General features: G+C 29.8%; 2 protein-coding genes across 5 annotated transcripts; one reads left to right on the top strand and one right to left on the bottom strand.

The window, feature by feature from the left end:
* Positions 1-750: 750 nt before the first annotated feature.
* LOC108334448 (sphingosine kinase 1) lies at positions 751-5,068 on the bottom strand. Of its 3 annotated transcripts, none has more exons than XM_017570305.2 (10): positions 4,660-5,068; positions 4,463-4,585; positions 3,603-3,703; positions 3,361-3,433; positions 3,173-3,259; positions 3,007-3,084; positions 2,824-2,894; positions 2,145-2,441; positions 1,604-1,726; positions 751-1,511 (listed from the first exon to the last, which is right to left on the bottom strand). In XM_017570305.2, exons 1-10 carry the CDS (start codon positions 4,973-4,975, stop codon positions 1,320-1,322), a joined length of 1,461 nt encoding a protein of 486 aa, XP_017425794.1. In that variant the 5' UTR covers positions 4,976-5,068; the 3' UTR covers positions 751-1,319. The 3 variants fall into 3 exon arrangements, with proteins under 3 accessions (XP_017425794.1, XP_052727289.1, XP_052727286.1); XM_052871326.1 differs by having other exon boundaries at positions 1,486-1,511; positions 2,141-2,441; positions 4,660-5,055; XM_052871329.1 differs by lacking the exon at positions 3,603-3,703 and having other exon boundaries at positions 4,660-4,917.
* Positions 5,069-13,872: 8,804 nt separating this feature from the next.
* On the top strand, positions 13,873-15,597 carry LOC108332987 (ribosomal RNA-processing protein 17). 2 transcript variants are annotated; one of them, XR_008245626.1, is made up of 4 exons: positions 13,873-14,125; positions 14,273-14,372; positions 15,005-15,355; positions 15,450-15,597. XR_008245626.1 is itself a non-coding variant. In XM_017568284.2 (3 exons), exons 1-3 carry the CDS (start codon positions 13,925-13,927, stop codon positions 15,253-15,255), a joined length of 552 nt encoding a protein of 183 aa, XP_017423773.1. In that variant the 5' UTR covers positions 13,873-13,924; the 3' UTR covers positions 15,256-15,597. The 2 variants fall into 2 exon arrangements, 1 of the variants encoding a protein (XP_017423773.1); XM_017568284.2 differs by having other exon boundaries at positions 15,005-15,597.

Genomic DNA, 15,597 nt, shown 5'->3' with positions numbered 1-15,597 from the left:
ATAATTTAAATTTTATCTTGTTTACTCATATTAGATTTGTAGGCTCTCTTGTTGAATGGGTTAGTGGGTTTTTTACTTGTGTTATTCGTTGTAAATTGTGGTCTTTGTTATTCATGCATGTTATAAGTGCAGGTGTATCTACTGATAATAAATAATAAAAAATAAAAACAAAAAACAAAATTAAAAAATAGATATTATGACAATTATTAAAATGAAAAATATAATTTATATTAAAAATAAAAAATAAATATTACATTAACTTTTATAACATTATAATCAAAATAAGAACACTTTACGATAATTCCTATTTATTATAGGTGATATTTTACTGATAATAAAAGAAAATAAAAAGTAGTTGTTAATAAGAATAAAATCAACATAATATGTACAAAAAAATATTATAAAAATGATCTACGTTATTAATTGTTACTATATCGTCTAATATTAGTGAGGAACATTGGTTAGCACATTAAGAAATGATGCCTGTCAATTACGATGACAAGAAATTCTAAATAATCTATTTGCGCGTCCTTCTATGTTGGCTTAACTAATTAATGTATAAAAAATTGGATGTTTATATTTTAGGTACAATTTGTAAATCATGTTTAACAAATAAATAATTTATACAATTAGAAATTCAACTTAATGATTAAAATCCAATTAAACTTAATAATTAAAATTCAATTAAATGTAATTATTCAAATCGGATTGATCCTTTTCAATCAAAGAAACTAAATAAGACTAAATATAATCAATCACAAAAATTATTGGTTGTTGAACATTTCCGAAGAAATCATAGAACAACGAACATTTCCACAGCAGTTAGAGATTCACATTTAATGATGATATACATACTTCCCACTGATATTTTGTTTGGACAGTATGGAATAAAGAAAAAAGTTAAAATAAAAAAGTAAAACTGTTTAAATGAGTTGAAGAGTAAAATATAAAATAATTTTACCTATTATTCTAATATTATTTTTATTATTTATTAATTTTACTATTCAAATACCCCTTAAAACACATTTTCTAGCAATGGTACATCGTCCACCTCCTTGTTCTTTTTTTTTCGTCTTTCTCTCTCATTGCTGAAGAAGTTGTTCAAATCTTGGCTTTTCCATGCCAATCAGCTCGAGAAAAGCAAGGGATATCTTCTCTCATCCTCGCTTTCCATCTTTGCAACAGAGGAGGTTCGGAAGCAAACAAAGCTAAGTGTCAAATAAGGTTTGGTGTATACATCAATCTTCGTCCAAAATTCTTAAAACCCAGAGTATTCATTCTTTATCTGTTTCTCACTTTTGTTGTAAAGATGAAGGATTTTAGATAGGAGTAAAAAGAGTAGCTAAACCTTGATCCACTGTTATTTGAAGTTTATCATAGGCCATCAAAGCCTTCTGCTCACAGTGGTACGATCCTTTACCCCTTGCCAGAACCTCACCATCTGCATCTATGATCCCTTCCTTCTCCTGGTCCCCCAAGCGCGGTCCAGGTTCCAAGACCAAAGCTTTCACCTATGGTTTGTTTCAAAAGATATAGAAAGTAACAATTCTTGTCGTGCAAATAAATCAGTGCAGGAAAAGTATAACAGTAGTGATGTCCACACCTTTAGGTACATGACATGTGGCGATTTTACATGACCTCCATTATTCATTTCTGACATCAATGACAGCAACGGTAATTTGGGGCAATTCTTCATAATGATCAAGTCCAGATAACCATCTGAGAACTGCATTTACCAAATTAAATTAACAAAAGACTTGTCAAGTTCATGGCAACTATCAGCAATAAATAGTTAAGATGTCACAGAATAGAGGGAGAAAATTTCTGGTGTGGTGTCAGCTAGCAGTTATGTCAATGATGGCAACAATTGGGGTGTCTCTATGATCTATTCTGCACGATACTTATAATGAACATTGATGTCTAATAGTCATTAAAATGAAGCAAAATATACCAATAGCCATTCCTCGTTTAGTTGTATATTAGCCTCCATGGGACCAGTTCGGATACTAATTTATATGGATTCATCTTCTAATTCTATTTTTAATGTTGCAATACGAATCAGTTCAAGCTATGACATCACACAACAGGTGAAAGAGTACGAGAGAGCAATGATACACAAAAGAACTTTTACGCATACAACCAACCTCTGCATTTGGTGCAGCCTTGGTATTTTCAGCACCCCAAGGCACATTGTGAAGCCAGACAGAAATAAATGGTCCATTTAAGACCCTCCAACTCAGATTCTCCAAGTCAATTTCAGGTCCCTGATAGCCTAGCCTTTTTAACTTCCCTGGTTCCCCATCCATTTGATCACTAATTATGCGTTTGCTGGCAGAACTGCCAGGGTAACTTATGGTCTCCCCGTAAGCTTCAAATCCAGGTGCAGGCACAAAATAAAGACATCCTTCATAATGCCTCAAATGGAAGATTCGAGTGAGAGCCTACAACAATAGGTAATGCAAACAAAGTAAAAAATAACCTCAATCCTTTTAAGTCAAGGAAATTACTGTATAACAACGAGAACATATCACCAAACTAGACTGGCACTGAAGTGTGGGTCACTACTAGGTACACATAATTCTGGCGCAAGAAATCGAGAGACTCTTAAATTTGGTACTTTGGCTTCTACATAAACACGATTAACTTTTTTGTAAACTTTGTAGGTGATCAATACTTTGATGATTAACGGCTTTTTGATTTATGTTCTTGCCTTCAACCAAAGTATAAGAAAACTCATGCAACAATAATTCATATAAAAAGACTCAGCAACTAAAGAAAGCATCATAAACAAACATGTCTTCCTACTTATTATGGCTTACTTACATAAAAATCTATTCGTGCACTTCCCATCCACCTATACTTTTCAGACTCGATATCAATGTCAGCCACCAGACCTGAAATAAAATTATCAAATGTTACATCAAATAACATGGCCACAACCACATGCTTCCTCACAACCACCTCTTTTTCAAAATCCAATATATGGTGACGTTAATTTATAGTTACCCCATGCAAGCATCAACACACTGAAAAATCTGGTTTCCCCTTGTGTGATGGTGGCCACATCAAGTGATTGCTTATGGCCTGACAGCATTTAATGCAAAGTTAATATTTATATCAACACAGTAAAAAGAAATCATATATATGGTCACAATTGTGACAAGTTCGAAACCTCTTATAATGGCAAGAACAGAATTGGTTATTGTACAGGGATCACCCACTGAATCGAGAAGAGACTTTGCCATGCCATTCCCCGTACCTTCATTCATTTTATACGAACGTACATCACAGAGGAGATAATTGGAAGATTAACATAACAAAATTTATTGACTAAATTCATTGAAGAAAAAGGAACAAAACCTGCAGGAACTACTCCAAGGGGTATCTTTATTGCAGTGTCCCAGTCCTCCCTCTGAAGCAGTCCATTTACAACCTACTAAAAATGCGTGAAGTTAGTAAGATAATTAAATAGAAACATAGGCAACCATGTGTACAAAAGAAACTCAAACAATCATTAGTTCACACAGCCAATTTCACAATCATAATGGTAGCACTTGGTACGAACTGTAACCAATTAACAACAATAATTTCAGTGAACTAACCTCAACCAAAATCCCATCTCCACTGACACAAACTATTCCATCGTATTTGGAAAAATCAAGTGACTGAACAACTTGCTTTGCATGGAGCTGATGCTTGGTTTCTGATATATAATAACAAAAAGAATAATTCCAACTTATAGATAGTACTATAATTTTTTTATTATGTTATAGACTATGATAGAATGCATTAATAATAAAATATTTAACCTTTAATAATAGTATTTTAAAAAAGTAATTTTTATTATTCACCGTAAAAAAATCTGTACACTTATAAACATTAAACTAATAATAATTATTATAATAACATTTACTATTTATTTGGATTTTATACCTACAACAAATTTTTATATTTTAGTTTTTACGTATAGTGCATGAATACGACATTTCCATAAACTTAGGATAGGGCGTCAATATAATCAATATAAATATAATTAAATTGTATAAATGATGAAAAAAAAATGAACACTATTTATAATTTAAAATGAATTAAATCCTTGAATAAGTTTCAATGTCATTATAGTTCCTTCTCTTCTTCATCGTCTCTCAAAAGAACTGACTCCAAATCAAGTCACCACTAGAAGCTTAGAAACTTCAAGATTCTTACCCTTTCAAGTACATCCTATTCATCTCCACCAATATCCCACATTTTGTTTTCACACTCTATATAACTATTACACGTCCTTGAGTGGAGATAGATATTTGTGTGTGTATATATATATATATACTTTGAATCTTTGGCTCTTTTAATATTTAGGAATATTAATGTTTGATTGGTCTTTATAGATTGTTAATATCAATCACACATTTTTTACAATAACAATAATGGTAAAAGAAAGAAAACCTAAGGAAAAGATCAAAACCTTGAACAGTAAGATGGACTTGTGCGTCTTCCAAAAGAGGTTTAACATGATCTCGAAAAATATTGGCAGCAAATTTCCTTCCCCCGAAAGGATTAACAAAAACAAAGAGCCTCTTGGGGCGTCCTGTTCCAATAAAAATCAGAATCCGCAGCACAAAATTAATCACATAAGCTCCAAAAAAGCTTCGAATTAGTTACCCAGGGAATCGATGAATTCTTTAAGCTTGCGGCACCAGAGCCCGTGCGATTCCTCCGACGATGGCCGAAACACGACGTCGTTTCGGACCACTTTTCCCCTGCTCCCGCAACCACAGCATCCATCTGCTCCCTCCACCACGGTTTTCAGCCTAATGTTCAAACCATCGGTGGCGAACCCGATAACCTCTTTTTCGATGGTCAAATTCCGTTTACCTCCATCCGGCCACCACAGCTTCCCATCGGCAAGCAGGGATAACTGCTTCACAGTTCCGTCAACGTTGACCTGATCGGAGATTATGGCGGCGGTTCGGTCCATTTCCTGCGAGAACCGGTTTGGTTGCAAATTAAACCGCCAGAGCGAAAGGTAATGACTTGAGTTAGGAGGAATACAATTGATTAATTTGTTGATTTCTTTTTCTCAATCTTACCGAACAAATTTTAATATATAATAAAAGGCTTAATTTTTAAAAGTAGACTAGCAGTGTTTTTAACTAATAAACTCGTTTTTAATATATTTACACACACTCCAAGAATAAGTATTCAGTAATACGTATTATATTTAGATTAATTTATTTTGGGAATTAAATTAGTCAATTTTTTTTTATAAATTTTACCACCTTTTTAAACTTGTTCCTAAACGTGTACTTTGATAAAAAAAAATTAAATGAAATGATTTCTTACCTTTTGAAATTTATTTAAAAAGGTATTATGTTAATGGTTATAATTTTAATGTATATACTTTACATTTAAATATGAATTAGTCAGTGTCGAAATGAGCATAGGTTATCAGAGTTCTCCTTTTCACATTGCGATTAGGATTACGTCATCATTATAGAATTAAGGAAGAAAAATAAATTCAAAATAAAAAATAAAAAAATTATATTATTTTAATTTTGTAGAATGTAATATTATTACAAGAGTGTCGTATACAATTATTTATGGTCCTATTTAAATAACAAAACAAAATATTTAGGGAGAACATAGAGAGGTTCCTCGTCTTTACACTCTTTACAATAATGAGATATTGTTATTATATTGGTACAGATATTGCTATATAATAAGTATTAAAAATACATGTCAGGCATTTATTACCTTATCATAATAAGAATTAGATAATATAAAAAATTAAAAACATATATAGTACCATATATCATTTATAATGATAAGATCAAATAACGTATGATAACTGCATTCACCAAATAAAATTAGTTAAAATTGTGAAGGTTGTAGGCAATAAGAGATAGAAAAGGACATGTGTTGGGACATGAATAGTTGGATTATAAGAAAAATAGATAAACATGAAATGGAGGGAATGTGAGGGCTGTATGGTGCTTTTTTGGAACTGTGGTTTTGTATGTTACTGTATCAACAATAGGAAACAGTCCTCACTACAACAATAGGTGAACAGAATGAGATAGCAATTATATGCATAAATTATTTTGGAAATATGTAAATCTAACCATGGGTCAAACTCTATGTGCTTATAAATATTTTTCTTACATTTTTTGTTGAATGAGTGGGTTGAAAAATGTTTTTTGTTTTCTACTTAAAAGTGAGTTAAGAATACGTAAGTCTTCGTCACAATATTTTAATTAATTTTTAATATTTTTTATAATAACATGACTTTTTTTTAATACTTATATTGTGAATTAATTTTCAAATGTTTTATATTAATTATAGTTAGTTTGTCTCGGTTTGAATTAATATAACATAATTTAAACTTGATTTAATTGTTACTTAATTTGTCTCGACTCAATATAAGCTTGATTTGACTCACTTTATGTGATATGACTTTACTTGACCTAACACGAACATCAATTTGTGCAATTTGATGTAAGTCAAACTTGACTAGGCCTGAGTTCGACCCAAGGTGGTCGGACTCAACTCAGTCCAAGGTGAGACTGACTCGACTCAATTCAAGTTGAGTCAAATTGAAATTTGTTAGAGATTGCCCTTAACTCGACTTCATCAAAGGTGGATCAAAATAACTTGGCAATAAGTGAGTTTACTGAACTTGGCTTAAGGTGGGCATACCTCGACCCAAGGTGGGTACAAAATGACTCAATCCATGTGAACTCGACTTGAACTAGTTTGGAGAGGGCCAATGTGGACCTAACTTGACTTAATGCAACGTAGATCTAACTATACTTAGCCTAATGTGGAACCAATTTGATTGGACCTAACATAGGTCCAACTTGATTGGACTTAGCATAGGTCCAACTTGATTGGACTTAGCATAGGTCAAACTTGACTTGACTCAACTTGATTGGGTCTTACTCAACTCAGTTTAAGGTGCATATTCAACCTGCCTTAGCTCGAAGTCTACTCGACCCTTTGTGGCCTTAATTTGACTGGCCTAACATGGATCCAATTTGATTTGGTCTAACATGAATCTAACTTAACTTTATGCAGTGTGATCTTTATAACATCCCTAATTTTCTTAACACTTTTAAAGTCATTTAGTTATAAAGAACCAATGATTTCTAATAAATCCTCTCAAAAACTTGATTTTTGAAAATAATATTTTGTTTTAAAAAAATTGAGTTATCTAATGCTTAAGTATACAATAATCACTTCCAAAATCTTATTGTAAAAATACTTAAAATAAATAACCTTAAGACCTTTATTGAAATGGAGAAAACAATAATTAAGTGTCTTTACATAATAATTGAGTAACATGAATAAAAGAAAATTATAAACTATAAATTGTTAGACGAGACTCACCCCACTCTCCACATTTATCCTTGCTATGCATCCAACCTTGCTTCATCATCTACTCATAAACAACATACACAATCATCGCAAGTGGAAACCATAACCAGAAACAGAAGGGTAAATTAATATAACAATAATTATAATTAAAGAAATATCAATATCACATATATCATAACATATCATTTAGTAGTAGTCATGAAGACTTCTCTAACTCATAACAATCATGGGGACTTTCCTAACTTGTAACAAATATGGGGACTTGTCCAACCGTAGCAATCATGGGGACCTACCCAAACCATAACAGTCATGAGGACCTACTCAAACTGTAGCAATCATGGGGACCTTCCCAAACCATAGTAGTCACGAGAACTTGTCTAAATCGTAGACCTATCCAAACCATAACAATCATACTTACTTAGATGTCTAGGAATAATGTGATCATTAACACAAAATACGACAATATATATTGATACTCATCACACAATCACATGAAAAATTAAATTCCCTAACCTAGTTCTAGTATGTAACATTCCAAAAGCTTCTCACCACATTTGTACTTGTGCTCGTGCAAACCTATCTAGGGAGTTGCAACATGAGCTAGTGGCAAGACCTAAGCATTTTTCTTTGTTCGTGAATATGTAATTAGGAGTAATATATTTTTGTATAGGATTAGTCCTTTATTTGTAAACAAGTCTTTTCTTTAGGCCTTGCATTTAAGCCAAACAGGTGTTTCTTTAGGACGGTGTATTTTGCTCATTTTTAGTATAAAAGTCTTTAGATTAATCGATTAAAAAGATAAAAAAAAATCAATTAAAATAGAGCTTGTTCAGGAAAGAAGTACAACATCTCTAATTTAATCAATTATATAAGTACCATAATTGATTCAATCAGAGTGTGTTTTGTAATCATGTAGTTTTGGCTTTTTAACTTAATTCTTGAATGACCATACAAACTAAGGTGTTTTTTTGGAAAGATTGGGCCTCCAGGGATCTTAGAACATTATTTATGGGTTAAAACACCCACTAGCTTGCACATGAAGCAAAGAAAGGTGAATATGCATTTGACAATTGACTAATCACTAAGAAAGTTATAAAGCTTTTCAGTTTTAGATTCTTTGTATCTTTTTTCTTCTGTGGAGACTTGAGTCAACTCCTCAAATATATAAGTAGGAGTGCTCAAGCATGGTAAAGAACAACTTGGAAATAATATAGAGAAATTCTATCAAATTTGCAGCTCTTCTTTTTCTGAGTTCATGGGATAATTTGTCTTCTTGACTTATCCTAGATCTTTTCCTTAAGGATTAGCCCGACCTCCTTCAAGAATCACACCCAAACCACTCTCTAAGCATATTCTCATTCATTATTTTAGGCTTTTGCCCGGATCATATCCATGGAATCAACTTCAACTTTCATGAAGTAGATTCTCGTCATGTTCCTTATTTAACTTCATAGTTATCTCTTGTTCTTCTCTTTTAAGTATAACCAACAACATATTCTCTAAAAAAACCATAACCTTCACCCACTCTTCTCATATTTATACCATTCTCAAAAATAAAAACTGTCATTCAAGATATATCTCCCATAATCTTTATCACTTATTTTATTGTTTATAAAATCTTTTTAAATCTCTAGTAGATAAACATAATCACACACATAATAAATCTTATATATTTTTAATAAATATGTTTAAGAAATAATTATCACATATAACCCAGTTATATATAATAACCACCTTTTATATATATATATATATATATATATATATATATATATATATATATATATATATATATATATATATATATATTTTAGAGAATTTTTTTAATATCCTTTTAATAATTATTCACCAAATCTTTTATTTTCTAGAAAATATTTTAAATACAATAAATATTTTAAATTAATAAACCATTATATCTCCTTCCATAATCTTTTTAATAAAATAGATATTTAATAAATCATTATATCTCTCCTAATTAATTTTTAAATATTTTTTTTAATATTTAGTTATCACTTATTAATATATAACAATATCTATTATCTTTTTAATTAAACAACTATTACACCCTCTTATCTTTTATTTAAAACATTTATTTAACTTTATTTATTTATTTTCATAATTATTATAATTTTTATGATTTTACAATTCAACTCGACATGATGCAGACCCTATCAATTTTGGTTAGTTGGATCCACTCTAACTTGGCATAATCCTAACAACCTACTTAACTTGTGTCTGACCTAATCCTGTCTATCTTGGTCTGGGACAAACCCACACATACTGTTTCCTTACCTAATTTTCTTGACCTAGGTGCGACTTGACTTTGTCAACATTAGTCCAACTCAACTTAACCCAATATAAGTCATCTTAACTTGACCTTACTTACTTGAAACTAAATTTGGCAAACTGGACTTAATTCGACCTAACTTGTCCTAATTCATGCTCTATTTGGCTCAACACATCGGTCTGACTTGGACCTACTTTGTCTCGACTTGACCTAGACTCATGTCAACCAACTTGAGATGGTGTCAATCTGGTCTAACTTGACCTAATTTTGAGCTAACTTTGCTTATATTGAGTTAGGATTTAGATTGAGTAAATATCTTTATAAAGATGATTTTAATTAATATTTTTTTCATTTTCATTTTTAAATAAGATTTTTACTTTAAAAAATGGCTCATGGCTTGACGCATGAGACTTTTGTTGTCATTTTGGTTCAATGTTTTTTTTTTTGTGAACTTTCTAGCCTTGTAAATTTTTTGACCCACATGGATTAGGGTAAAATCTTGTGGGTTGGATCAAATTGATAAATCTACCCATATATCTAAATAATCAAATAATACTAAGCAACTATCATTGTAATTATGGATAAATACCCAAAAGGATGAATCATATAATATATATATATATTTATATATATATATATTTAAAGATCATCATTCTAGAATACATTTTCATATCAATAATATCCATTTTTGGAAATTTGAGCAAAAGATTATACAATCATGTCATATATCATATATTAAGAAAACCTCTTGGCAACCAAGTGAATTTTGTATTTTTAAACAAATTCACCAAAGTTGGTTTTTATGTTTTGGACCTAACGAGATCCAATTGCACTTTTTCTCCTAAGAAAATAAACCTTATTCCTAGTATTTATCATATGTAAAGTGTGATAAAAAATAATTTCTTGATAGAAAGATGACTTAAATAAAATGTGAATAATGGTTAACAAGATAACAAAAGAATTAAAATGAAAAGAAATAAACAAAATCTAGTAACTTATTAGACATATAATTTCAACAAAGATTCTCTAGGAGCCATAAACATAGAAGATATATATGAATTTAAATAACCATTTATATTGAGCATTTCAAATTCAATATTAGAATACATCAGTTATGAGTCTCTTGAATTTATTCAAAGACAACATATATGACAAAGGAATTAATACAATTGAGTTTAAACATTATGATATTGTGAAAACGGATAGAGTAACTAAAATGATACGATGTGATATATAAAATTTGTTATGGATAGGATCATATAATAAAATGATATTCTTTTTACCATCATCATAACCTATAATAAGTTAGATTTTACATATGAATAAAAGACAAAGTAAGGAAAGTAAAAAAAAAAAAAACTCTCAATACAAAATAGTCACAAACACAACCATTGAATTTTTTAAAATAAGACAAACCTCGAGTAACATAAAATAAATTTTTTAATCACATAAAAAGCAATAAGGACAACTTCTCTCGATAACTCACATGGAATAGAAACAAATAAAAAAGAACCAATTTTAATTGTATGTTGATAATGTCCAACTTCCTTTTATTCACGAATATCAATATAAGATGTTTGACGTACATTTTCATCAAAAGCAAATATCTCAATAAACTTATAAAAAATATATTCACAACCTAAATGACAATGGAAACATCGATGATGAAATTATGTTGAGTTTTTTTAAAAAAAAACATGGTATATTATACATACTAAAGAATTTATGACAATGTTTCATAAGATAAATCTAATAACATACAAGTACAACCATAATTACAAGAAGCATGATATCTAGATTCACCTAGGTGATGATCCTCGTACACAAGATATGATTAGTGCTTTTTTATTATTATTCTAATTTGTGTTTTATAAAATGTGACTAGTTGAGATACAAAACCAATAAACATGTTCTATATACCAAAAAATCACAATATTCAAATATAATCATCAAGCATAATATATAGATCAACCTGTTGGGTACAAACAAAGTCCCACATCAGATAAAATAAGAGATGAACATGAGTTTATATACACATTAGATGTCTCCATTGATAAAAGGTCTTTTGGAGTGGTAACAAAAGCAAATCCGTGAGGGCTTATGTGTATGTGTGTGTTGAACCTCCCTACAAATATTGTGAGAGACAACACAAACACCACATATGGAAACACTCTTCTTTGATAGACCCAACACAACCTCCTTTAATAAAAATAAATGATATAACGAATATAATTATTGCTTATTTTGTTCTTATTCTATTATAATTCTATTTTATATTGTACTTGTATTATGTTAGTATATCTTAACACTATTTTATATTGTACTATGTTACTTTTATTTGAAATTCTAAATATCTGTGTTTCATAAAAGTGACTTGCTAATATAACTATTAAACAATTTATTGTATTAAATTTAACCAATCGAAAAATAAATAAAAAGTTACAAACTTGTAAAGAATTTAAATATAACTTTTTTTTCACGAATTTAAATTTTTTTAATATTTCACCACGTTAAATGTTCTAATAAAAAAGACGTTTATATTTTGCCCGATATAAAATTCTATTTTCAACAGAAGTTATAATTTTTTTTTCCTTACATGAAAATATATTTTTTATACAAAAGTCAGTTAAAAAATTCTATTGAAACAATATTTCTTATTTTTTTAACAAATAAATTAACATAGAAAACAAATAATTTGAAAAAAAAACCCTATAGAAATACCTCATCGAAGTAATAACTTTTTCATCAAAATGATTAAAATTTTGAATTTCCGTTTTTCTAATGTTGTTGGCATGTGTTTTTTTCTAACACTATTATAACCAAAGAATTAACACTTTACACAATCCTTATTCTTGAATACTGTATTTATATTTTAAAATATGGTATTTGACATACTTTTTTAAGGCTTAAATATAGCTTGTTCATATTTTTATCCATTTTCTTTAATTTGTTCTTCTAAAAAAATTCTCAATTTTTGTTTTTTTCTTCATTTATTTTTCTTTAATTTGTTTTTCTAATAAAGTTTCATTTTTTTTTTGTTAATTTTGGTTAATATGTTATTTTTTTAACTTCGTTTAAATGGTTAACGAAACGTATATCATGTGTTACTTGTTCATTAATGTTTTTTTTTTATTTTATTAATTTTTCTTAATTAAAAATAATTCTCTACATGTCAAGTCAACATTTGTGTCAGATGATCTGTCCTGTCAAGTTAGTGTACTCAAGTCTGTATGAGTGACATATTAACGTCCTATATTCAATTTAGTCTTGTTAATTTTGTTTAATGTCATCTCAATTTTTATTAATTTTATTCAATTCAATTTAATTTCAATTTTGTCCTCTCTGATTTAAGAACAAATTTAATTTTTATATAAATATTAGACTAAAGTTTTTATTAAAATTTATATTTTTATTAAATATTTCTTTTACTGTTTTTAAACCAATTCTAACTTTATTATTGGAATATAATTATTAAATTTATGATTGATTTTTGCTACATGTAAAAAATAGGGTTAGAGTTCATCTAAAACATAATGAAGAATTTTCTTTTTAAGTTTAAAAATAATGAAAATTCTTTTTCTAATTTAAAAAAAAATGAAGACTTTTTCTTTAATTTTGAAAATAATGAAAAATTTTCCTTCTAATTTTAAACTAACTCTAAGTCTACCATTTACATATAACAAAAATTAAACCTAAATCTAATAATTTCCTTCTAATAATATAGTTAGCATTGGTTTAAAAATAATGAAAAATATATTTAATAAAAATGTGAATTTTAATAAAAAATTCATATAACATTTATATAAGATTAAATATGATCAATTTGGAGAGTAATTAAATTAAGACTGAAATAAACAAAATTATCAAAAATTAAAATTAAATTGAATAAAATTATTAAAAATTGAAATTTAATTGAATATAACACTAACATGTGACACTTACAATGATATTGACTTGACATAAAATACTATATTGGCACATGATACAATGTTAATCTCCCATGTAAATAATTTTTTTTAAAATTATTTTTTTTTATAAATAATTAAATAAAAAACAACTTATACTATTCATCACCCTCTAAGTATTTAAATGTCATTAAAAAAAAGACTAAGTGACCAAAATTAACTAAAATTTAGACCTATTAAATAAATCAAATTAAACATAGACAAAAATAGAAAAGAAAAAATAAAGGTTGTATTTAAGCCATATTTTAACTGCATCGTATGGAAGGATTTGTGCGCATTCTAGGTTTTGGTTGATTACCGGATGGAGGAGACAGTGCAGCGCAAAGGCACGCACCTGACGAAGAGGGCTCTGAAGAACAAAGCTTTGGGCATCAATTTCAACGAGAAAGACCTCAAAGACTACGTCACTGGTTTTCACAAGCGCAAGAAGAAGAGAAGAAAGGAAGCGCAGAAGCAACAGAACGAGGCACTGCGCCGCAAACGCTGCGAAGAACGCAAAAAGGTATTCACTTTTCCATTTTACTTCTTTATGTGCTTTATTATTACTAAGAGATTACATTCTTTTACAACCAATGGAGGGTTTGGTTTGTGTTAATTTTTTTGTTATGGATTTTGTTATCATATCTATTTGATTGTACTCGTTTTGCAGAGGAAGTTGGAAAGAGAATTCGTTCTGTATGGAGGCGTGCCACCTGATCAGAATGAGGAGCGCCAAGAAGAAGTTGCAGACCAAGTTGAATCTATTGCCGGTACATTTTCTCAATTGGAATATTCCTCGCAGTTGTATTGTTTGTTTATTCACTTGTTGATTTAGACTAGCTTCTTTTCAGTGTGCACAATTGAGAGAAAAAAAGAGGGTGAAATGAGTTATTTTTTCTTAATAGCACTTGAAATTATCTTGAGTTATCTTTTTTATTTTTTTGAAGAAGCTAAACAATAGAGTAGAGTTTGTATAAAGTTGGTTACACATGAGCTTAACTAGAGATTATCCAAACAAAACCTTAGTCATATCAGCATTCCTTTTTACTCTGGCATTCGTGTTGTGTTTGAGCCTGATGTGATACTAGGACACATGTAACTTAAAAGTTTATCATCGGGGGTGAGGTCTAGTGGAAGAGGCCTAAACGTGGAAAATAAAGGTTGAATCCCCCCTTGAAGGAGTGCTCACATTTAATGTTTAACTGTGCCTTGAACAAGATTTTTTTTTCAGAGGAGATATGGAAAACAAAAAAGTGTAACCTGAAAGTTTGAAGTAAAACCTGTCCAAAGTTTATTTACTAATGAATCTGAGGCTCTTTTTAGTGTATGATGTGTGATTGATGTCTTTTGTGCTTGTGGGTTGACTCATTTGGTGATTGGGTTTACCTTTTGTTGTTGAAAGAAACAAAAACATACGAGAACGCTGATTTGAAAGTTACTGTTGTGACAAGTGAGATCAACCCTGAAGAAGAAAGTTATCATAGTGAGAGGAAGGAGGAGACGGTGACCCCCCATTCCGTTGTGGCTGATAAAGGGCAAAGGGTACCTATAAGGAACAAGAAATCTTTTAAGAAGGTTGCAAAACAGAAGTCACGACCCAAGACATCAAATAAGAGAGACAAGAAGAAAGGAAAGAAGCGGGGCAAGAAGTAATGGTAGCTAAGCACCGTGCATCTTCAGGACAATCCTAAGTCTACAATGAACTGCGTTTATTTGAGGTGTTTGTTAAGTGCAGTAACTTGGCCACCTAGAAGTGAGAACTCGTGCTTGCTTATTGCAGGATTTGGACTTGTTTCATTTTTAATATTTGTTCTAGTTGGTTACCTGGTACCTAATGTTCATGACAGGACTTTCTCCAGCGGGGTCATTGCCGACTTCTTAATTTGGGGGATTCGAGAGTTAAGGAAGAAGCACCTACTTTTTCTCTTGTTTGGTTAATCGGTAACGGTATTGTGTATTGTACATTTAATTAATTTACATATTTAACTTTCTAGA

This window comes from Vigna angularis, chromosome 1 (genome assembly GCF_016808095.1).
Source record: "Vigna angularis cultivar LongXiaoDou No.4 chromosome 1, ASM1680809v1, whole genome shotgun sequence".
NCBI lineage: Eukaryota > Viridiplantae > Streptophyta > Magnoliopsida > Fabales > Fabaceae > Vigna > Vigna angularis.
The sequence above is the reverse complement of the archived record's forward strand: the minus strand, read 5'-3'. Positions and strand labels throughout refer to the sequence as shown.

Coding starts and splice junctions, on each gene's coding strand:
- LOC108334448 (XM_017570305.2), bottom strand. CDS start 4,975: ATGGACCGAACCGCCGCCATAATCTCCGATCAGGTCAACGTTGACGGA. Junction 2,895..3,006: donor TGTGTTGATGCTTGCATGGG/GTAACTATAAAT, acceptor ATTTTATTTCAG/GTCTGGTGGCTGACATTGAT. Junction 1,727..2,144: donor AGGCTGCACCAAATGCAGAG/GTTGGTTGTATG, acceptor TGGTAAATGCAG/TTCTCAGATGGTTATCTGGA.
- LOC108332987 (XM_017568284.2), top strand. CDS start 13,925: ATGGAGGAGACAGTGCAGCGCAAAGGCACGCACCTGACGAAGAGGGCT. Junction 14,126..14,272: donor GCTGCGAAGAACGCAAAAAG/GTATTCACTTTT, acceptor CTCGTTTTGCAG/AGGAAGTTGGAAAGAGAATT. Junction 14,373..15,004: donor CCAAGTTGAATCTATTGCCG/GTACATTTTCTC, acceptor TGTTGTTGAAAG/AAACAAAAACATACGAGAAC.